General features: G+C 36.2%; 1 protein-coding gene across 7 annotated transcripts in view; it reads right to left on the bottom strand.

Annotated features, from left to right (window-relative positions):
* The window catches only part of LOC137249079 (kelch-like protein 5), a 72075-nt gene that overhangs the window by 23478 nt on the left and 23023 nt on the right, over positions 1-25574 (bottom strand). For 3 of the 7 annotated variants that reach the window (XM_067780239.1, XM_067780245.1, XM_067780240.1), the window contains exons 2-6: positions 14689-14863; positions 14270-14627; positions 13835-14206; positions 12910-13277; positions 12280-12487 (exon numbers count right to left, since the gene is read on the bottom strand). In XM_067780239.1, coding sequence (XP_067636340.1) covers positions 12280-12487; positions 12910-13277; positions 13835-14206; positions 14270-14627; positions 14689-14863 — 1481 coding nt within the window. Of the gene's footprint in view, positions 1-12279; positions 12488-12909; positions 13278-13834; positions 14207-14269; positions 14628-14688; positions 14981-25574 lie in introns of all 7 variants that reach the window. The other 4 variants (XM_067780241.1, XM_067780243.1, XM_067780242.1 and 1 more) reach the window with 3 other exon arrangements.

Genomic DNA, 25574 nt, shown 5'->3' with positions numbered 1-25574 from the left:
ATAAACGATGACACATCGTCGGCTACAAGCGATAATTCCCACTGTTTTCGCGTTTCATAGGCTAAATTCGAAACAGTCAAATGGACAAGCCAGTCGTCCCAAAATTCAACCGGGCATTTGAGGGTACGGAGCGCACCAACGTGCTGCAATGTTAAATTTAAAACGTGTTTAATTTTCTTTTGCGGAGTCTTTCGATGCCTTATCGATCGATGATAATGCTTTTATATGGCTGTCCACTATGATACGCATAACTTTATAGCGTGCTGTCAGCATATCCCCAAGCTTCACTGTAGTTGCTGTCGCTTACAGCTAAACTACTAATTCAATGCTTCACCATTTAAACAATTGCGCAAGTATTGCAACTTCTGTCCGTCCGACAAACTTGCATTGGGAATTCACTAGTGAACAGAATGCGTCATGAAAAGTGATCCATTTTGTTGGATCGCCACTAAAGGATGGTAACTGCAGCTTCGGTAGCGGCATGCGTGCAGGTGCAGTCGGGAGTTACTGTAGGGGTTGGTTGCTTTTGTGGCGCAAGAATGCGCTTAAAATTTGATTAGCGATCAAATACCACTCCTCACCTTGAATTCGTGCCTGCTCTTCCTCACCTTGAATTCGTGCCTGCTCTTCTACTGCTGTGTTTTCGTCGCCACACGACACCTCCACTTCTTCTTGTGATTTGCAGAAACGTTCCCACTGCTCCTCTACCAATTGCAAATATGTGGTTGCAGCCTCTGCATCGACTGCCAGCGAATCGGCTTTGCTCGATTGCAAATGCCGCTTTAATGCATTTAAAGCAGAATCGCGAACTTTCAAAGAAGACATTTTTTATTTGCGGGTTTTTATGAAATGTTTTAATTAAAGCGATGTGGACTGTATTTTGCGGAAATATTGCGCGATCCGGGTCGATGGACCACGGAACCACCACATGTATTAAAAAAAATGTTCATCGCTTTTTAACGGAACCACCGCATATATCAAAAAAAAGTTAGCTGATTTTTAACGGAACCACCGCATATATCAAAAAAGTTAATTAGTTTTTTAACCAACCACCGTTTATAAAAAAATTCAATTGGTTTTTCACAAACCACCGTTATATCAAAAATCCAAAATTTATATGAAATGCGAAATTGTTTTAATTGAAATGCGAAGGCACCGAATTTTATAAAAATTTTAATGTGCGTTAAAAAAATACCCGTAGGCAAAAATGTTAAATATATATATATATATATATATACTTATTTTATCTTCTTCTGGTCACTGCTGCTGGCGTTCGCTGCTGCTACTGCGCTGGCAGTCTTATTTCGCTGCTGGTGTTGTTGCTGCTTCTAATTTTCGTCTTTGCGTGTTAATGTTGGTGGTGGTGGAAAATTGTGTATTTGTTTTTGGGTGCAGTTATGCGTGGCGTGGTGCGAGTGCCGTTATGTACAGGCCCGTTGGTTTACCAACGTTAATAGTTTGTAGAATTTGTTAAATTTTGATTATTAAATTGTTTTGTTGAATTTTGCTTTAGAAGAATATATCGTAGTTTTGTTAAATTTTAATTTAGGAAGTTGTATTAGAAAATTATAATGTAGGTTTGTTAAATTTTAATTTAGGAAAATATATCGTAGTTTAGTAAAATTTTATTTAGAAAACTATATATTAAAGTTTTGTTGAATTTTAGTTTGAAAATTGCCTGGTAGTTTAGTAAAATTTTATTTAGAAAATATATATTTTCCGCACATTTCCCGCACCACACTCACTTTTCCTTTTGTCCAAAAACTGTGTTCTTCAAAAAAAAATTTTCCACTCACCACTGCTGCCAAGAAAAAGACGTCCGTATTGTAACACTGCCCAAATTGAAAAAGACCGCGCTCCAGCCTCACGGTCGCCATGTGAGGTTCCATTTTGGAACCTCTGCAAAAGTGATGTGCGATTTGCACGCGTAACGCACTTACTCCACTCAAGACATCAAACACAGTAGTTGTAGTTTTATGGTTTAGTTTCTTCTTTATTTATTTCAGTTGTCGTATAGTAAAATGTCTTTTAATTATTTTACAATTGTTTTTATTGATTAACTTTAGTTTGTACAATTCGATTTATTTTAGGTTTTTGCCAACGTTCGTGTTTTCTTTCCTTCTCCAAATTTTATAATGGCCGGTCTTTTTCTGCCGAGCCGAATTGCTCTGTTTCAAGATGTTCCAACACCTGTTGTTCGTTCTCAGTAGACAACGAGTGTTGCAGCAATTTGGAAACAGGGTGACATTTTTATTATTTGTTAAGGCTGCTGTTACACAACGTCTTAGATCAAATTCAAAATTTTAATGAAAAATTTAAGTAAGTTGGACCAGTTTGCTATATTTCCACTCACTGCTTAACTATTAACGCATTATTGCACATAAAATAATTTTAAAAAAATTTTAAGTTAAACGGTTTTATTGAAAACAATACTTACATGAAATAATAAAAATACTAAAAGCTAGAAAATAATTAGGTAGGTCCTAGGTACTAGTAATCACACTCCTCATCAATCTGGGGCGTTTATCAGACAATTAAATAAAAGCGTTGGGCGCGTGAAATTTCTAAAAATGTGAGGCGTAGCATAACCTGATTAATAGAAATTTTACGCGTCCAACGCTTTTATTTAATTGTCTGATCAACGCCATAGATTGATGAGGAGTGTGATTACTAGTACCTCGGACCTAATTATTTTCTAGCTTTTAGTATTATTATTATTTCATGTAAGTATTGTTTTCAATAAAACCGTTTAACTTAAAATTTTTTTTTTTATTATTTTATTTTCAAGTTTTTAGTTTTTATTTAATTGCCTATTATTTCTCATTCTATTTAGTTCATTTAGTGACTCATTATTACAAGGACTCCTTCCTGACAATTTGTTACAATCTAAGTCCTCAATACATAATCCTTCCAAAGACTACTCGACTTTGCGCCACGTATGCTTGTCCCTCCTCCAACTCCAAAATATTTTGATGTTACTTCTACCGGACTGTATGTCATATTTGTTCCAAATATGGACCAAATCGGACCAAATCGTTTTTTTGTGAATATCTCGATCCCTGCACTACCTATTCTAAGTAAGTATTCTATTCTTGTATGTATTATGTGTTCCAAATATGAGCCAAATCGGACCACAAATACGATTTTTGTGAATATCTGATCATTGCGCCACCTAGCGGCGATTTTTTCATAGGTCGCTTTATATTCTTGTATGTATAATGTCTTCCAAATATGAGCCAAATCGGACCACAAATACGATTTTTGTTAATATCTCGATCCATGCGCCATCTAGCGGTGATTTTTCTTCATAGGTCGCTTTCTATTCTTTTATGTATTATGTGTTCCAAATGGCCGGCCGAGCAGCCTGTCAAGTCAACCTAAATAAAACCGTTTAAAAATACAAGCGGTACTAGTTTAGATTAGTCTGAATGTTGTCGATAGTTTTGTTGAGCCATTAATTTTTTAAAGTACTCCATTTCACTATAAAAATATATCAGAAAATTAAAAAACCGAATGCCAATATTTGCCTATCGTTTTCCAAAATTTTACTATGTAATTTCGAATCTTGCATTATAAAATCAATTCACGCACTAAATTTCTCCACTTTACCAGTATTTGTCAATGAATTATATAATTTTCATAAAATTTCGATATCGAAAAACTGGGCGTGGTTATAATAGATTTCGTTCATTTTTAATGCCAATGTAAATAAAAATAAAATATTTACTTGAAGCTATTTACCTCCCAAGAAATTTGGACGGAACTTCTGTTACAATTTGGATCGTGCTTCTTTTTTATGTTTCCTACAAATTGGCATCTGTAAGCAAATGAAATTTCACTGAGAAGCTTTCCATGGTAAAAATACCCTCGGAGTGTTTATCAAACCATTGCCAAGGGGCGACACAGCTTAGAAAAACTTTTTTCTAATAGAATAAATTTTTCTCTAAATTTTTTATGTTGACTTGAACCCAGGACCTTCGGTGTGGTAGACCGAGAACGCTATCACCACACCACGGAATACGCCTATAAGAATATTTTGAATTGGGATATGTCAATTTTGATGATCATTTTGATAGGACTTATGATATTCGTTTAATCGAATATTCGAATGCTCTAATAACCGATTTTAAGAAATCGATTAGTTAAAATCAAAAAATCGTATAAAAAAAATAGATGTAAGGCGCGATAAGCTCCGAAGAGATTTTGGGCGGAGCTTCTCTTCCAATTTGCGTCCCGCTCCTTTTAACTTTTCTTACAAATTGGCGGGAGGTCCTATGCTTTATGCCGACTAGGAACGGCATCTGCAAGGCAAATAAGTTTTCTACTGAGAAGCTTTTCATGGCAGAACACTCTGAGTACTTGCCAAATCACTGCCGAGGGTCGACTCTCTTCTAATTGAAAAAAACTTGTTTCTAAAATATTGATGTTACTTTGCCCGGGGCGTAAAACCAGGATCTTCGGTGTGGTAGACGGAGTACGCTTCCACACCATGACGGCCGCAGTAATCGTTTATCGTAGATTATTCGAATAATTGCTCATTGTCGATTGTTGATATTCATATACATAAGTAGACTTGAATGCATAAAAAAATTAATATTTTTAATATAAACCAGTGTTTGTATTTACCTGAAGCTACTGCTCTGGCTCTGAATATGAATAAAGTATAGAGCCGAGCCATAACATAAAAAGTAATAGCAATTCTTTTCGGGAAGATTTAAGGGAATATTTTTTTCTCGTTTCGGGATGGTTTTAGGAACCATTCGGAGTCATAGATGGTTCTAGGGACTATTTTGTGGTTCTTCCGGGCTCAATTTGGGACCATTTCGTTATAAGATAATTTTGAGAGGAGTTTGCAGTAATATTTCGGCATCGTTTTGCGGCTATTTCGGGGCCAATTGTAATTTCGAAATGATTTTGGGGGTTTTCACGGGGTCATTTTGGTATCTCTTGGGGGCTTTTGTGGATGATTTTGGAGGCTGTTTTGTTTATGCCTTCACAGTATTTTTTAAAAGCCTCCAATTCAAACTTCCTTTTTATACTCAGTTGAGCAGAGCTCACTGAGTATATTAAGTTTGATTGGATAACGGTTGGTTGTACATATATAAAGGAATCAAGATAGATATAGACTTCCATATATCAAAATAATCAGGATCGAAAAAAAATTTGATTGAGCCATGTCCGTCCGTCCGTCCGTCCGTCCGTCCGTTAACACGATAACTTGAGTAAATTTTGAGGTATCTTGATGAAATTTGGTATGTAGGTTCCTGAGCACTCATCTCAGATCGCTATTTAAAATGAACGATATCGGACTATAACCACGCCCACTTTTTCGATATCGAAAATTTCGAAAAACCGAAAAAGTGCGATAACTCATTACAAAAGACAGATAAAGCGACGAAATTTGGTAGATGGGTTGAACTTATGACGCAGAATAGAAAATTAGTAAGATTTTGGACAATGGGCGTGGCACCGCCCACTTTTACAAGAAGGTAATTTAAAAGTTTTGCAAGCTGTAATTTGGCAGTCGTTGAAGATATCATGATGAAATTTGGCAGGAACGTTACTACTATTACTCTATATGTGCTAAATAAAAATTAGCAAAATTGGATGAAGAACACGCCCACTTTTTAAAAAAAAATTGTTTAAAATTCAAATTTTAAAAAAAAATTTAATATCTTTACTGTATATAAGTAAATTAAGTCAAAATTCAACTCCAGTAATGATATGATGCAACAAAATACAAAAATAAAAGAAAATTTCAAAATGGGCGTGGCTCCGCCCATTTTCATTTAGTTTGTCTAGAATACTTTTATTGCCATAAGTCGAACAAAAATTTACCAATCCTTCTCAAATTTGGTAGGAGCATAGATTCTATGACGGTAACTGTTCTCTGTGAAAATGGGCGAAATCGGTGGAAGCCACGCCCAGTTTTTATACACAGTCCACCGTTTGTCCTTCCGCTCGGCCATTAACACAATAACTTGAGCAAAATCCGATATATCTTTACTAAACTTAGCCCACGTACTTACCTGAGCTCACTTTTTCTTGGTATAAAAAATGGGCGAAATCTGACCATAACCACGCCCACTTTATCGATATCGAAAATTACGAAAAATGAAAAAAATGCCATAATTCTATACCAAACACGAAAAAAGGGATGAAACATGGTAACTGGATTGGTTTATTGACGCAAAATATAACTTTGGAAAAACCTTTGTAAAATGGGTGTGACACCTACCATATTAAGTAGAAGAAAATGAAAAAGTTCTACAAGGCGAAATCAACAGCCCTTGGAATCTTGGTAGGAATACTGTTAGTGGTATTGCATATATAAATAAATTAGCAGTACCCGACAGATGATTTTCTGGATCACCTGGTCCACATTTTGGTCGATATCGCGAGAACGCCTTCACATATACATCTAAGGGCCACTCGCTTTTAAAACCCTCATTAATACCTTTAATTTGATATCCATATCGTACAAAAACATACCAGAGTCACCCCTGTCCCACCCTAATGGCGATATCTCGAAAAGGCGTCCACCTATAGACCTAATGCCCCCTCCCTCTTAAAATGCTCAGTAACACCTTTCGTTTGATACCCATATCGTACAAACATTCTAGAGTCACCCCTGGCCCACCCTAATGGCGATACCTCGAAAAGGCGTCCACCTATAGACCTAGTGTCCACTCCCTCTTAAAATGCTCAGTAACACCTTTCGTTTGATACCCATATCGTACAAACATTCTAGAGTCACCCCTGGCCCACCCTAATGGCGATATCTCGAAAAGGCGTCCACCTATAGACCTAATGCCCACTCCCTCTTAAAATGCTCAGTAACAGCTTTCGTTTGATACCCATATCGTACAAACATTCTAGAGTCACACCTGGCCCACCCTAATGGCGATATTTCGAAAAGGCGTCCACCTATAGAACTAAGGATTACTCCCTTTTAAAATACTCATTACCACCTTTCATTTGATACCCATATCGTACAAACACATTCTAGAGTCACCCTGGCCCACCCTAATGGCGATATCTCGAAAAGGCGTCCACCTATAGACCTAATGTCCACTCCCTCTTAAAATGCTCAGTAACACCTTTCGTTTGATACCCATATCGTACAAACATTCTAGAGTCACCCCTGGCCCACCCTAATGGCGATATCTCGAAAAGGCGTCCACCTATAGACCTAATGTCCACTCCCTCTTAAAATGCTCAGTAACACCTTTCGTTTGATACCCATATCGTACAAACATTCTAGAGTCACCCCTGTACCACCCTAATGGCGATATCTCGAAAAGGCGTCCACCTATAGACCTAATGCCCACTCCCTCTTAAAATGCTCAGTAACACCTTTCGTTTGATACCCATATCGTACAAACCTTCTAGAGTCACACCTGGCCCACCCTAATGGCGATATCTCGAAAAGGCGTCCACCTATAGAACTAAGGATTACTCCCTTTTAAAATACTCATTACCACCTTTCATTTGATACCCATATCGTACAAACACATTCTAGAGTCACCCTGGCCCACCCTAATGGCGATATCTCGAAAAGGCGTCCACCTATAGACCTAATGCCCACTCCCTCTTACAATGCTCAGTAACACCTTTCGTTTGATACCCATACCGTACAAACATTCTAGAGTCACCCTTGGTCCAGCTTTATGGCGATATCTCGAAAAGGCGTCCACCTATAGAACTAAGGATTACTCCCTTTTAAAATACTCATTACCACCTTTCATTTGATACCCATATCGTACAAACACATTCTAGAGTCACCCTGGCCCACCCTAATGGCGATATCTCGAAAAGGCGTCCACCTATAGACCTAATGTCCACTCCCTCTTAAAATGCTCAGTAACACCTTTCGTTTGATACCCATATCGTACAAACATTCTAGAGTCACCCCTGGCCCACCCTAATGGCGATATCTCGAAAAGGCGTCCACCTATAGACCTAATGTCCACTCCCTCTTAAAATGCTCAGTAACACCTTTCGTTTGATACCCATATCGTACAAACATTCTAGAGTCACCCCTGGCCCACCCTAATGGCGATATCTCGAAAAGGCGTCCACCTATAGACCTAATGCCCACTCCCTCTTAAAATGCTCAGTAACACCTTTCGTTTGATACCCATATCGTACAAACATTCTAGAGTCACCCTTGGTCCACCTTTATGGCGATATCTCGAAAAGGCGTCCACCTATAGAACTAAGGATTACTCCCTTTTAAAATACTCCTTACCACCTTTCATTTGATACCCATATCGTACAAACACATTCTAGAGTCACCCCTGGCCCACCCTAATGGCGATATCTCGAAAAGGCGTCCACCTATAGACCTAATGCCCACTCCCTCTTAAAATGCTCAGTAACACCTTTCGTTTGATACCCATATCGTACAAACATTCTAGAGTCACCCCTGGCCCACCCTAATGGCGATATCTCGAAAGGGCGTCCACCTATAGACCTAATGCCCACTCCCTCTTAAAATGCTCAGTAACACCTTTCGTTTGATGCACATATCGTACAAACACATTCTAGAGTCACCCCTGGCCCACCCTAATGACGATATCTCGAAAAGGCGTCCACCTATAGACCTCATGCCCACTCCCTCTTAAAATGCTCAGTAACACCTTTCGTTTGATACCCATACCGTACAAACATTCTAGAGTCACCCCTGGCCCACCCTAATGGCGATATCTCGAAAAGGCGTCCACCTATAGACCTAATGCCCACTCCCTCTTAAAATGCTCAGTAACACCTTTCATTTGATTCCCATATCGTACAAACACATTCTAGAGACACCCCTGGTCCACCTTTATGGCGATATCTCGAAACGGCGTCCACCTATGGAACTAAGGATCACTCCTTTTCAAAATACTCATTAACAGCTTTCATTTGATACCCATATCGTACAAACACATTATAGAATCACCCCTGGTCCACCTTAATGGGGACATCTCGAAAAGGCGTCCACCGATAGACCTAAGGCCCACTCCCTCTTAAAATGCTCAGTAACACCTTTCATTTGATACCCATATCGTACAAACAAATTCTAGAGTCAGCCCTGGTCTACCTTTATGGCGATATCCCTAAATGGCGTTCATCCATAGAACTATGGCCTACTCTCTCTTAAAATACTCTTTAATACCTTTCATTTGATACACATGTTATACAACCACATTCCAGGGTTACCCCAGATTGATTTTCCTTATTTTGTCTCCATAGCTCTCAACTGAGTATGTTATGTTCGGTTACACCCGAACTTAGCCTTCCTTACTTGTTTGTACTAACTTTCTCAAAAACACACAAAATTATTTTTTGTGTGACAAATAACGCTAGATAAAATCGAATGTTTGATTTTGGTAAGGTATTCGAATAAGATTTGAGTTGCGAATAATCGAAACAAACCAACTATGGGAGTAGTGAAAGCCGAATAATCGATTAATCGAATAGTTTTAACAGCTTTGTATTTTAATATAATGAAGTGTATGTCTATTTTGATTCTCTTATTTCAATGCAACGCACCGTCACCTGCATAAAATTTTAATACCCTGTGAGCAGGTACAACTGGGTATACAAATTAAGCGGGCATCTAGAAAAACTTGGTTGTACAGTGCTATTAATTCTCATACAACTAATCGTTAATTATTTACTTTAGGGTACAACTGCTAAAACTCGTCCAAAAATATCGAGAGAGGTGCCAAAAGAAGCGGTTTGGACCCAGGATCACGAATCCGAAAGCGGAAATTTTGGTAATTCTTTACGACAGCATGACACTGCTAATACGCGTCCAAAAATATCGAGAGGTGTCAAAAGACGCGTCTTGACATCAGTATTAGTAAACCGAAGGCGGAAATAAAAATTTTAAGTCGTTCAAAAGATATTAACGAAAGGCCGAAAAAAGACCCGCGGGTACTTCCCAAACCCGGGGTGGAATCCATAGTATTTTTGCACTGAACACATTTCTGCGTTGGCGGCCTTCGGCCACGTTTATAAAAAATTACCCTGGGCGGGTCCAACACCGGTTTGGAGACCAAATCTATATCCGTGCAAAACACTTATTTTCACCTTTTTTTTGTGGGTACACCAACATTACAACAACCACATGAAAATCGCCAAATTCAACTGCAAATATCTCCGGGCAGAGCTACAGTTTTTCTTTTCCGCCTTCGGATTATTAATAATGTAAAGACTGGAAAAGTATATTTGGATGGCAATCGATTTAATTTAATTTCAATACGACGCGTTGCGTCTTTTTTCAAAGTGTAGACAGGATATATCTTATGTTAGCTGCAGTTCTTAAAACATATATGGCTGACAGTATATCTTAAGTTAGCTTCAGTTCTTAAAGCATATGTGGTTGACAGCGGTTGAACGTACTGACTGTGGCAAGGTTGCATTTCGGCCTATCCTACTGGGCACGACTTAGGTAAAGCAGTGTTTACAGCTCGGCCTTCCTGACATTCCGATGTTGTTGTTGTTGTAGCGATAAGGTTGCTCCCCGAAGGCTTTGGGGAGTGTTATCGATGTGATGGTCCTTTGCCGGATACAAATCCGGTACGCTCCGGTACCATACCACCATTAAGGTGCTAGCCCGACCATCTCGGGAACGATTTATGTGGCCACATTAAACCTTCAGGCCATTCCCTCCCTCCCTACCCCCAAGTTCCATGAGGAGCTTGGGGTCGCCAGAGCCTCGTCTGTTAGTGAAACAGGATTCGCCGCGGATAGGTGAGGTTGACAATTGAGTTTGGAGAAGCTATATATTGCGCTACACAGCCCCTTGAATCTGGTATTTTAGTCGCATCTTACGACAGGCATACCTACCGCGGGTATATTCTGATCCCCTAACCCGCTGGGGTCTGACATTCCGATCGACTCAATCGGCTATCTTTTGGCACTTCTTCGGTGTCACCATTCTCTCTCTTAGTTAGTGGATCCGACAAGGCCTCCGGTGTTATCCACCTACGTAAACGATTCGATTCAACCACACCATTATAAGGTATTTGCGTGACCTGGAAATTTTCTATGTCCTTCAGAACGTATCGATCGTTTGGCAATGTTTTGCTTATTTCGTAGGGAATCGAGAAAAAAAATTCCGGATTATTGAAGCGGGCGTGTAAATAAATCGAATCTCACTTCTGAGATGTAAAGACTGTAAAAGTATATTTGGATGGCAATCGATTTAATTTAATTTCAATACGACGCGTTGCGTCTTTCTTCAAAGTGTATACAGGATATATTTTATGTTAGCTGCAGTTCTTAAAACATATATGGCTGACAGTATATCTTAAGTTAGCTGCAGTTCTTAAAGCCGAAGTCAATGGTGCCGTATGTCGTATCGCTGTATCCGTATCCCTAACGTAATCAGCTGTTTATCGTTACGACGGTAAACCAAAACCCAATTGGTTGGCTACGATACGGTTACGACCTTAGCGGCACCAATAATCGATTGCATTGATTCTCATAAGGTTGGTCGAATCAGCTGTTATAAGGTTACCGATACGGTTACCGATAAAGCACCAATGTCTCCAGCTTAAAGCATATGTGGTTGACAGCGGTTGAACGTACTGACTGTGGCAAGGTTGCATTTAGGCCTACCCTACTGGCCACGACTTAGGTAAAGCAGTTTTTACAATACCGATGTCAAAGCGCGTCTTTTGACACCTCCCTCGATATTTTTTGACGCGTATTAGCAGTGTCATGCTGTCGTAAAGAATTACCGAAATTTTATTTCTTTTCGGCGATATTTGCACACAAAACTGAAAATTTTCATGTGGTTGTTGTAGTTTTGATGGTTTTGTGGTACCCACAAGAAAAACGGGGTAAAAGTGTTTTGCGCGGATATAGATTTGGTCTCCAAACCGGTGTTGGGCCCACCCAGGGTAATTTTTTATAAGCGCGGCCGTAGACCGCCAATGCAGAAAGATGTTCTGCCAAAAATACTATGGATCCCACCCCCGGTTTCGGAGCCATCCGGGCCATTTTGCGGTTTTTTGGAAATATCTTTTGACAGAAATAAAATTTGGTATTTTCGCTTTCGTATTCGTGGTTCTGGGATCAAAATGCGTCTTTTGACACCTCTCCCGATATTTTGGGACGAGTTTTAGCAGTTGTACCCTAAAGTAAAGAATTACCTGAAGCTGAATCAATTTAGTATTTAAATATATGTAGCTTCCAATGTGTGCTGCGACATTTCTAATGTGTGACTTAAATTTGGTAAGTTTAACTTAACTTTGACGTGTTTCATTTCATTTTAGTACTTACACTAGGATAATTATGCGATTCAATCATGTCTGCACATTTAGTCCAGCAATTCGTTCTAGGATCGTAACATTCCACGGATTTCAATATATTTAAGAATGCACAGCGCCCGCCCATTACATAAATTTTTCCGTTAAGAGTAACTGCAGCAGCTTCGTAGCGTGGTACTGTCATATTACTTATAAAGTTCCACCCATTGGAAGCCGAATACCTAAACGTGTAAAAATGGATAATTATTACTTTTGTAATCTTAAAAGGCCAAAAAGTCACAAGAATGTAAAAGTAACACTAATCCGGTTGGGTTTGGTTTAACAAATCTTTGACTCGATATGCGACCGACTTACTCAATACTATGGCATGAAAACGTTAGATTTATTTCATAGAACAATCTACTAACAAATTATATACTAAATTAGAAAACTCAGTAATTTCAATTTATGCTAATTAATGTCACATTGAATTTGCGAGTCGATTTTCCATCTAATCAACTTTAGAAAATTCAACTAAAATTACAATGCAATTGATAGTTTAACGACCGGCCCGAAACGAACGCTTAACAGTGGAATTAAAGAATTATCGGATTGTTTGTACCTTTTCATCATATTAATAATAATTTAAAAAATGGATGCTTACATTTCTACTGATGGGAGAACTTTCTGAGCATGTGGACACAGTCCAAAGAGTTGGTCGATGTCGTTGGTCTTGTAATAACGGCGTTCCACTCCACCGATTGCATAAATATTCCCATTTAAGGCAGCGGCACTATGCCTGTATCGTAGCTGATTCATTGAAGGCAACTGCCCTAATGCTTTACTCTTGAAATTCCAGCTTCTGACATCTTTAACTCCTATGTATTTTCGGCTACCTCCAATAAAATATAAATTTTCATCCATAACAATAGCTCGAAAATCTTGTAAATCTATTCCTAGTTCAACCGATATCTGCCAAGAATCTTGACTTTGGTTGTATTGGTAAATGATTCTAGGTGCTCTAGCAGGACTCTGGAATTTTTGGTATATTTTAATATAACACACCTGAGTGGAACAACTTTATCTAAATAGATTTTTGGGAAGAACGCGTTTTCGTTCTTTCCAAAAATTAGTCGAAGATCGCGATATTTCAGAGTTCGGTTTAAACGGACTCGGTAAAATAAGTCAGAACTTTATTTTAAAACGCCAAGCTCAATTAATAGCTTCAACCAAATTTAAACCGAATTATGAGATGAAACACAATTTTTTTTACGAAGAGTTTGTTTAAAGCAATAAATATAAAAAAAAATGGTTGCGAAAGTTGCAGGTTCAGAATTTCTTCAAAACTCAGAGCTTCTTTCAAATATTTTTAACTCTTTTTCAAAAAAAGATTTGTTTTTGACAATTTCTTTTTACTTTGCAAATTCGAATTCAGCATCTCATTTTTAATTTAATATAATAACTGGTATGTTTTTTTGTTATTCAAATGGATTGGAAACGATAAAACGAATTTTGTCAATAAATGTTCTTCAACCAAAAGCTTTTAGGGTTTACTATAAAGTTGACAAATATCTTTGTTCACCACCTACCGATATGTTTAATGCCAAAAATAATGGTTCTTTTGAACATTCCCACCATCTCGTTCTAGGATTTGTGAACCTTAACGTATTAGTTGCACGAGTTAAGGGAATGTTGGCCCACGATAATGCTTTCAGAACGATAAACTCACAGCCTGGTAATGGCTGAATATTTTCCAATAAGTAATTTGTATCAAAGTACGTCAGTCGAAGGCACGCAATAATGTCGGGTAGGTATTGTCTACGCGTAGCGGCATCGTGTTCATACCACAGCTTTACTGCATCAAACACCACTTTTTCAGTCGGCACATTCAAATCATCACTTTCTAAGATCTTCTGCAGCTTGGTAGCGTCGAAATTTAAGTATTCAGCACTTTGGATTATCTGCGAAAATAAGAATTTTAAATTAAAAAGAATCACAAACATATTGCATTATATATAACCTACGGTATTAAAATTGTTAATTTCATATTCCAAAATTTTTTCATTTAGTATAGTGCACTGCGTCTCATTCTGTAAAGAATACACCCGCTCTAATGTATAATCGGTTATATGGTCGATTAGGAAATCAACACAGCTGATAACAGCATCCTCTAGTTTAAAAAGCAAAGCCGTCTTAAGCATGCGGTCCACATTATCGATTGTTGCGAGCGTTTTGCCCGTGTAACAAAAGGTTATTAAACGCTCAAAAGTTTCACTGTCGATGTCGTTGATTTCTATTAGAGGACAAATACCTTTATCACTTTTAAATAGTTCTCTGAAATATGGACTTGCGGCCGATAGAATCAGGCGATGTGCGGTAACTCTGTGAATTTAAAAACAATAAATTTGCATATTTATAGGGAAGTATATTTTCAGAGGCTTACAAGGCAGCTGGACTTGATAACTTGAATGATACGTCGATTAATTCCTGGTCGTCAAAGTGCTCGTATATTTGGAACAAAAGTTTTTCCATAAAGTATTTAACTCTATCGGGATTCACTTCGGAGAGGCGTTGACGTGTTGGTGTCATTGTTGGATTACATAGTGCCATAGCCATTGCTTGTCGAATTTATAAAACGTACTCTTTTCATTTTTTTTGATAATTGTGCAGTTTATGGTACCCACCGAAATTTGGGCCTTTTTTCGAGTGAGGTATCGAAAAACGCGTATTCACGTCTAGATTAAGAATCCGAAAGCGGAAGTTAACTTTTACCCGTTTAAAAGTTATGCGCGAAAAACTGGTTCGTCTTGTACATATTGTTCCCGCACATTTACAATCTTTTAAGCGCACAAATCACATCTTGTTTGGTTTTTCGATAGTTTAATACAATTTGATATTTACGAATTAGTGAAAAAAATGTGTCTAATTTCTCTAATTAATATGCAATTAGGTAATAAAAACACAGAAAATATACTCTAATTTTTTTTTTTGTTTTAATTGACACCGCATACGCAAGCGTCGGTTGGCAAGATGCTTTAAAGAGCCCTTATACTGCCAGGTTATCTTTCAGTTTCGTTATTTGTATAAAAGTTAATTTTTTGGTTTTTTCCCTTGGCACCACGCCAGCCACAAAATTATTAATATATATTTAAAAATTCAAATATGGATAGTTGCCATGTTTTTTCCAGTATTTAAAAGGATCCTTAAATTATCCAGGGTTCCTTTCAATTTATTCAATTCGTGTAATCCAAATTAGATGTTTCTTGTCTCCAATCCATTAATATATGTGTGTGATCATCCCGCAGGTTGCGATTCAGCCATAATGACAGCAAGCAAATGTCATTTCATGACATTAAACACCGCAAATGCCATACTGGCAAAATATACAGTGCATCCAACTGTCGCATAGCCATTCCTCAAGATGAGGTTTAACAAACTCTATCAAGATTTCAACCATTTTTTTTTTTTTAAACAAAAATAAGATGTATATGAGGTATTCCATCCCATTTTGACCAATTTTGAGCCCGACCCCTTTAGAATTGGCTGAAAGTTTTTCTTCTTTTTCTAGCTTACGAAAGACGTTTTTCAAATTTTTTCATCCAACTCAAAAAAAGTTATGAATTTTTAAAAAAACACCGTTTTTGTTTTCAAACTCCTATAACTTTTTCAAAAATTGACCGTTTGGGATCTTTTTTTTTTAAATTTGGTTTTAAATGTACTTTTCGGAAAAAATACAAAAAAAATTTTAAAGTTTTTTTTTCAATTAAATAAAAAAAAAAATTCTCGGCCCACTCCGGGATTAGTGGGGATGATTGCAGAATTGATTGGTTTTTTATGAGAAAAAAAAAAAGGGCGAAAGTTGAAAAATCTGGAAAAACTGAAAAATTACAAAAAAAAACTTTTAACATTTTTTTGAATTTTTTCCGAAAACTACATTTAAAAACAAATTAAAAAAAAAAAAGATCCCAAACGGTCAAATTTTGAAAAAGTTATAGCATTTTGAAAACAAAAACGGTGTTTTTTTAAAAATTCATAACTTTTTTTGAGTTGGATGAAAAAATTTGAAAAACGTCTTTCGTAAGCTAGAAAAAGAGGAAAAACTTTCAGCCAATTCTAAAGGGGTCGGGTTCAAAATTGGTCGAAATGGGATGGAATACCCCATATGCATTTGTGCAACAGTTATTATCATAAATATTCAAACTTGTTAATAGTTTTAAGAAAGTTTATTAACTCTTTATAATAACATATATTCCTTGATCTCAATAACTCAGTGAGACTGTTAAATTTATTAAAAATATTATAGTTGATTCGATTTGATTCAAACAACTGGCAATCAAAAATTATATGATCTGCCGTTTCTGGCAAATTGCAGGGAAGACAGTGACTGGAGACCCTGGTGTTGAACTTACTAAGGTAATAATTACAATAAGTATGACCCATCATTAATCTATTAATAAGCTTAATCTCCATACTACTAAAATTAATGTTCTTGTCTCTATACCACGGAATTCTGATAACATCATTAAAAACCTCCGCAAAACGATTACCTACAGAAAGACTTAAATTTCTGAACTCACTATTCCAATCATTCCAAATTTCATAGTTAATCCTCAAAAGTGCTTCATATGGAGTGAGCCCAATAATCAAATTTTGACCCCCTCACACAGCAGTTTTAGCAGCAATATCAGCTTTCTCATTAAATCCAATGCCCATATGACCTTGTACCCAAATAAAATGAACCGTAACTAAATTTTCACGCAATTGATACAGCAGGTTATGAATTTCAGCTACAATAAAATTGTCAGTACAAACCTTATCTAACACCTCCAACGCTGATAAACTATCAGAAAAAATAACAGCTTTTTCTCTCTTCTGCCTAGCAATCAAATTTATAGCCTGCTTAATCGCTATAAGCTAACCAGTAATAGATGAAAATTTCTCATTTAATTTATACAAAAAAGACACATTGTTATGTAAATCATATACACCACACCCAACACAGTCACTAGAACAAGAAGCATCAGTAGAAAAGATATAAAATCCATTTTCAATCAACGTATTTTTCATTTTATTATACATCATCTTTACCTGGACATTCGAATAATTTTTTTTGACCCAACAAGACTATGCTTTTGAAAAACAAAATTAGGATGTTTATTGAAACCTACAGTGGTAATAATTCTATCAAAAATATTTTTGAACTTATAATAAGTTATACTGTAACTGGTATTAATTTGTGGTTCATTAGCAACCAATTCCCTTAAATAAGAATTTTTCATCCACTGCTGAACCAACTCTTTACCAGTTACCCATTTAGATCTAAATAAGTGTGGCAGCTCACCTGCAATCACAAATCTACTATGAACAGGCGCACTTGGTGGCACACCTATACACCTTCTCAAAGTATCACTAACAACTCTAGACATCCTTAGATTGTAACGACTTGGAGCATTTGCCCATGTAGTACATCGATACTCTAGTTTTGATCTAACAAAGGCCCTATAAATATTTATAGCAACTTTAGGAGAAAGACCAGCTTTTATAGAAGTTAAACGTTTAACAAGATTATTTGCCTGTACTATCTCTCTCTTAACCTTAGTAACTTGATCATTTAGAGAACCACTAGAATTTAAAACTCTGCCAAGAAATTTAATTTGACCTACTTGTTCAATTTGACTCTCTCCAACACTCAATGCGGAGGAATCTCTGTTACCTTTAACCATATCAAAGAGGATAAATACAATAAGAGCCGTCACTCGTTATTTTGTGGCGAGTGTTTCGCTGGAAATTCAAAAAATTGATGCCGAATGTTTTCTGAGAGGGACATTTTTAATTGTCTCGCATTTATCCATGCCGTGTAGGCCCGTTGTGCAACTGTGATCTTTGGAAAGAGAATTAAATAAGTTAATTAAATACAGTCGGAAAAATAAACACAAATACTCCACGAAAATGTATAGAAGACATTTATAAACATCTCGCCCAAAAAAAGTAGCGACTACCTCTCTGTATACATCGAGTAAATGCCTAAAAAATAACGGGTGACGGCTCTTATTGTATTTATCCTCTTTGGCCATATACATAAACTTTGTCTTCGTAACGTTAATAGTTGTTTTTTTTTTCAAGCGAGCTTGAAAAAAACGCTTCAACTAGCTAAACAGATTCATTATGGCAAAGCCATACAGATGGTGGAAGTTTATCAGCTAAATGTTACTTTTTTTAGCTGCTATGACATTTCTACTTCTAGCGCAGTATGTTTTTGATACTCAACCAGCGAATTACAAAAACAAAATACATGAAATGCGTGTGTTTGTTTGTATGTATGTCACCCTGCCGCTACGCTGTTATTTTGTTATTTTTGTTTATCTGCCCATTCGTATGTTCATTTCATTCGCTCGTTCACAATAGTGCCCTATTTTTGAATATGCAACACTATACAACACTATCAATCAGGTCGACTAGGTAATTGTCGTCAGTTGAAACCGCCTAGCCAACTCAACTCGATGACTTTTTATTGTTGCTTTCCATGCAATTCGGTAAGCTAGGTAGTGTTTGAATTGTAACAGCTAGCAAAGAAATACAGCTTATATCTTAACACAACTGATTACAAGATTGTTAAAAATCTAAAACCTTTGCTTGTAAATTTTCAAAAGCGATAGCTTGAGACCTACCAACCGAAACAATAAGAAAATCATCTGCAAATTGAAAAATATGAGTACTATCATCACTTAGAAGATGTGATTTGGCAGTGTATAAATTAAAAAGAATAGGCGATAAAATACTACCCGGTGGCAAACCATTTTCAATGACTATTATATTTTTCCCTAATATTAATGTTCTTCTGTGAAGAAAATTATATATCCAGCTAAACACCTTACGATCCACACCGCAAATATTAAGTATTTCAATCAACTTCACTATATCTACACAGTTATATGCATTCGATAAATCTAAACTACATACAAAAACCTTTTTTTTTATTTTTTTCAATACCAATAACCTGAAGGCATTCATTTAGACATACCGTTGTGGATTTATGCTTTCTATAGGCAAAACTTCTATTGGGAACAATGCCATTTTCTCAACAAAATCAGTTAACAACTCCTTAACAACCAAATTTATACTCTTAATCATAACCGAAATTAGGGAAATTGGTCTAAAGTTACCAATCTCATTTAAATTCGCCCCAGCTTTAGGAATGGGCACAACTGAAATTCTCCTCGATGAATCTTTAATAATATTAAGATCAAAATGACCTAGCAAAAGCTTTGCCATGTTAAAAAAGGTATCCGGATTAAGTGCATTCAACATCTTATATGTTATCTTATCCTCACCACCAGCAGTCGACTTTTTTTTAGCAATTATCTCACTCAAACACATAAAACTAGCATCAAAATCAACATTCATAGCACATGGTAACAATGGTAATCTATCCAACATACCATGAAGAGAAGGACTTTCTTTATTAACTACTTGATTACCTAAAAATTCCAAATATGGAGCATTATTTTCAGACAACCACGACGAAACTGAACTAGCCCCAACATTCTTAACATTGTTAACAAAAAACCATGCCTTTTTTGTATTTGGTTCATAATTCAACGACTCTACAGCCTCCAAAAAACTTTTCTTTTTTGCCTCTTTAACACATTGCTTCCAATCCTCATGTAATCGACAAGCCTCATCAAGATCCTCCCTTCTTGATACCCTTCTTGCCTTACACCTAGTTGCATTTAGAACTCTATATTTCCTTTCCAATTCATTATTCCACCAAACTTTAGGTATATGCTTAAAATGATCCAAATCAATAGACGCCTTTTCTCTAGCCGTATCAAATTTATTTGTTAAATCATCTACATTTTCTATATTTTTAATCTCATTGACTCCTTTCGAAAGTACATTTTTAGATACAAAAAGAGATGGAAATTTGGAAATATCCCTAATATCAAGTGTAATCGGACAGTGATGACTATTTCCAACATACATACGTTTACAACTCCATTCTAAATTAGACAAAATATTAGTAAAAGAAAGATCCAGAACACTAGAATACCTTTCATCCATCAAGATTGAGCTAACATAATACGTTTTGGACCCATCATTAAGACATCTAAAAAATGAGTTTTCCAATATTTTAAGAAGCACTTTACCTTTAGAAGAATCCAAATTGACACCCCAGCATTAAAGTCCCCCAACAATAAGACATTAGATTGGGAGTTTAAAAAGACAATCAATTTTGACATTTCAGAATCAAGCACTGCTCTAGGGATATTAGGCTGAAGATAAACACAACAAATCATCACAATCAGTATTATTTTAACTCTACTAAACTTAAAATTTTTCTTAAAAGCAATCGCAACACCACCATAACCATCCCGTCTAGTTTTTTTAATTAATTTAAAATTAGTTAATTTATGTTCAACTAAATTTTCATCATGGGAGAAAATCTCCTGCAAAACTACGATATCCACATTATTTTGATTTAAAAATATATCAATATTTGATTTATTCGTTTTTAAACTTTGACAATTATATTGAAGGACTCTTACCATTATGATTATTTCTAAGCTTTCCATTCTATTCTTCAGTGGCGGCCACCGTGGTGTGATGGTAGCGTGCTCCGCCTATCACACCGTATGCCCTGGGTTCGCACCCCGGGCAAAGCAACATCAAAATTTTAGAAATAAGGTTTTTCAATTAGAAGAAAATTTTTCTAAGCGGGGTCCCCCTCGGCAGTGTTTGGCAAGCGCTGAGGGTGTATTTCTGCCATGAAAAGCTCTCAGTGAAAACTCATCTGCTTTGCAGATGCCGTTCGGAGTCGGCATAAAACATGTAGGTCCCGTCCGGCCAATTTGTAGGGAAAATCAAGAGGAGCACGGCGCAAATTGGAAGAGAAGCTCGGCCTTAGATCTCTTCGGAGGTTATCGCGCCTTACATTTATTTTTAATAACAAAAATAAGAGGATCGTCTCTATTTAATTGGAATTTTTCACATAAAGCATTTATTATCTTATCTATATCTGAAACCTTAGTCAAACCAGCCCTTTCATAGCAAGGAACAATCGGATTTTTAGCAAAACTTTTCTAGACTTCAATAGTTTTCACAACTTGCACAGGCATTTTAGCCACTTTACTATACTTTTTCTTAACCAACCTGTTATTAATCTCATTATCATTATTAAGAACCTTTGGTTCAGAACTCGGTAACTCTGGAAAGTTAGCATCAAAGTCCTGTAACAACTCAAACCTATTTGAATTATTTATTTGAGCATATGTCTTAAACGCCTCTTTCTTCCTAATCTTTTTAATAGTCATGACCTCAATAACCTCCTTCTCTTTTTGCCACCTAGGACATAAATTCCTGTTAATAGATACATGATTCCCATCACCACAGAGAATACACTTGGGATTTGTACATTTCTCAGCGCACTTACCCTCAATTCCACATAATATACAACGAGTTTTAGCCCTACAACTTAACTAGTATGGCCAAGTCTACCACAGTTAAAACCAGGCATGCTTAACCAACGAAACGATATCATTTTGTTACGATAATCAACGTTAATAAACGAAACGAAGTCATTTCGTTTCGTTTATTAACGTTAAGATCGTCAAATTAACGAAATGATTTCGTTTCGTTTTCTGCCATATCAAAACGAAATCAAATCGTTTATGTTGATTATTAATTTCAAACTATGCTGGCAAAGCTGATTGATGGCGGAGTCATTAAAGGTGAAAGCATTATCCAAGCTGATTGCAACTTTTCTCATGAATTTTGACAGTACGAACATTTCTCAGAGTATTTTTGACATTACCACCAACGAATTACACAAACAAATTACATAGAGTTTGTGTGTGTATGTGCGCTCGTTGTTGCCACCTTACGGCTTCACCATGGCTATAGCATTGCCAGCACAATTCAAACATAAAGTATCACGTTTTCGTTAACGTTTTTAACGTTAACGAAAGCTCTTCGTTTCGGTTAAAAACGAGATACAATTTATCTTGATAATTTCTTTATCGATAATATTTCGAAGTGTTTCAACGGAAACGGTGGAAATTTTTTGATAAACGATTTGCTTAACGTTAAGGTGCATCCCTGGTTAAAACATTGCTTAGCTGGGGGAAAGTAATGTAAAACTTTGAAATTAGTATAAAAAATTGTAATATCAGAAGTAAGTTTACACCCTTCAAAGAAAATCTTAATTGTCTCTGTTGGCAAAAATCTAGTTTTATCATCTCTATCTCTTCTTTTAATGCTAGAAACACCAATTACATTGATATCTGAACCAAAATTTTTAAAAATTTCCTCATCAGTTAACTCCTCAGGGATATGCTATTGCTTATAGATATTTTAAAACAAAGAGTATTTTATTGCTTACAGAAATCTTTGTTTACAAACAATAATTATGTGTGTGTAGTATGTATGTATGTATGTATAATTGCTTACAGATATTTTTGTTTACAAACAATAATTATGTGTGTGTAGTATGTATGTATAATTGCTTACAGATATTTTTGTTTACAAACAATAATTATGTGTGTGTAGTATGTATGTATGTTTATACTAACGGCGTTAACTCTCCTCCCTCTTAAAACGTAGCGTCCCCGCTATGGTGCTGCTACGAGTTGCTGTTGACGACGGTTCATTTCGATTTCGTATAATTCGTCAATTTGTCTTTGTCTGTGAAGCGTTCTTCTATTTTCATAGTATCGGCAGAGATGTACCATACCATAAGTGATAACTGTTAAAGAAAGGAAACCCATTATGATAAAGAACGTAAAATGTAATGGGTTTTCTTCAATAGGTATCAAAAATGTTGAGAGTTTTTGGATATTGCTGAATTTGTAGATTGAGTTTGAGGAAAGAATGCGGAGTACTTTAAATTGTTCGCTATGTTGATTGTGTATGATTTCTCTGAGTTGTCGCTGATGATTGTAATATGTGATATTATCGATGGTTGTAGATTCATTGAAGTGTATTAATTTGGGGCATGATATATGCATGTTATTCCAAGTGTGTTGGTAATCTGTAAAAATGTATCCAGTCTCTAGGAAGCGGAGTGGAGCATTATTTTCATGGATTGTTTCGCATTGGGCTGATTTGTCTTCTAATATTTTCATAGTACAATTATCAGAGGGTTCGGACTTACAAATAAAGTTACTCATATAATTTCTACATTTGGCTATTCTTTGATATTTGTTACATTTTGCGATCTTAGGGTCTAAATTAATTTTACCATGCTTAGGTGCTAAAGGATATACATTAAATAGGCTACATTTAGTTTCGAGGATAGGATATTTGTATATTGTTATAATTGCTTCTGGTAGGTAACAGATATGAATGTCGGCATATTCTAATGTATTATGGGAAGATCTAGTTTTTCGTGCTTTATTAAATCGTACACATCTTTCAAATTTAATGTGCCAGAATAAAAATTATTAGTTTTCGCAAAATTTATAGTGTTTGTTATTATTGGAGTTCATTATAAACTTCTGATATAACAATGTTTTCGGTTATTGTTTTGGGATCAAGGATTTCGAGTATTCTTTCGAACTGTGAGTTAATTGTTCTTTGCTTGTTATTATTTTCTATTAGCTGATTAAGTGAAGTTTTTATTTCTACAAGGTCATCGTGGTTTGGTGTGCCAGTGATGAACTTTAACACGGAGCCAAGAAAGTTTAGTGATCTTTTGGGTCTATAAATATTTGGAATTAGTTAATTTTTCAGAGTTTCGATTTTGTTTACTAAAATTTGAGTTTCAGGTTGGTCTTCTAGATTATATGATGATTTCATTATACTTCCGTATGGCGCTAGTATTTTTGAAAGGTTAGATATGAGATAAAAGAAAGCTGTATCTTGATAAATGTAAACAGGGTCGGTTTCCACTAGAACATATTTCCTATTAGTCAGATCTATTATATTGTCGCAAAGTGCGATAGAGAAAAGTAAGGTGAACACTATTCTGTACATGCCTTTACTCTAATATTGTCCTTATGGATAATGACTTTTATTTGTCTGTACTGTTTCGCCGTTGTCTTTTTTGACTATATGTGTAGCGTATTTTTTTACGTTTTTGTTGCGTCTATGCGTCTTTGAGTATATTACCTCTCCTTCTTTGTAGTTGTTTGCGATTGCGATTGTGGTATCGCAAAACTCTCTCTTGGTTTTGTTGAAGACGCTCTTTGATGTCAGGATACCCCTTTTGATTGAAAAACACGTCCTCGGGTTTCTGGTTGGTTACCGAATGGATAGTTTTGTTGTACTGCCGGACTACTTCAAATATCTGTTCATCAGGTGCCGAAGTGTGTTGGTGTGCCAAAACTTTTGCGAGTTCAATTATGGTGCTATGCGTTCGTTCAACTTGACCGTTTGTTGTTGAATGGTAGGCTGGAGTTTTGGTATGCGTTATTTGTAGTCGCTTGTATATTTGTTGTGCACATATGCCAGTAAATGTTGTCTCGCTATCAGTCATTACAAACTTTGCGTTAGGGTATATTTGTGATAGTATCTCGTCGATGTATTTGTATGTGTCCTTCTTTGATGGTATTTGTCAGGCATGCTTAACCAACGAACCGATATCATTTCGTTACGATAATTAACGTTAATAAACGAAACAAAGTCATTTCGTTTCGTTTATTAACGTTAAGAACGTCAAATTAACGAAATGATTTTGTTTCGTTTTCTGCCATCTCAAAACGAAATCAAATCGTTTATGCTGATTATTAATTTCAAACTATGCTGGCAAAGCTGATCGATGGCGGAGTCATTAAAGGTGAAAGCATTAGCCAAGCTGATTGCAACTTTTCTCATGAATTTTGACAGTACGAACATTTCTCATAGTATTTTTGACATTACCACCAACGAACTACACAAACAAATTACATGGAGTTTGTGTGGGTATGTCCGTTCGCTGTTACCACCTTACGGTTTCACCATGGCTATAGCATTGCCAGCACAGTTCAAACATAAAGTATCACGTTTTTGTTAACGTTTTTAACGTTAACGAAGGCTTTTCGTTTCGGTTAAAAACGAGATACAATTTATCTTGATAATTTCTTTGTCGATAATATTTCGAAGTGTTTCAACAGAAACACGTCTCAAATAGCAGAATTTTGAATATTTGTCGGTTGAACTAATGTACATATTATTGCTCATAAAAAATAAGTCCAAGTGTATGTATTCGCCTACCTTGTTCGGTACTGGTACTGGTTGGTTGTTTATTTGGTCGGCGTTCATATTTGTTTGTGAGGCAAATTTCGCAGTCCTGTACTTCCTTTTTACAAGCGTCACGTATATTCGGCCAGTAATATTTGAGTGAAATTTCCTGTG

Source organism: Eurosta solidaginis, chromosome 4 (assembly GCF_040869045.1).
Source record: "Eurosta solidaginis isolate ZX-2024a chromosome 4, ASM4086904v1, whole genome shotgun sequence".
In the NCBI taxonomy this organism is placed as follows: Eukaryota; Metazoa; Arthropoda; class Insecta; order Diptera; family Tephritidae; genus Eurosta; species Eurosta solidaginis.
Note: the sequence above shows the minus strand (reverse complement) of the source record. Positions and strands in the feature narration are given on the sequence as shown.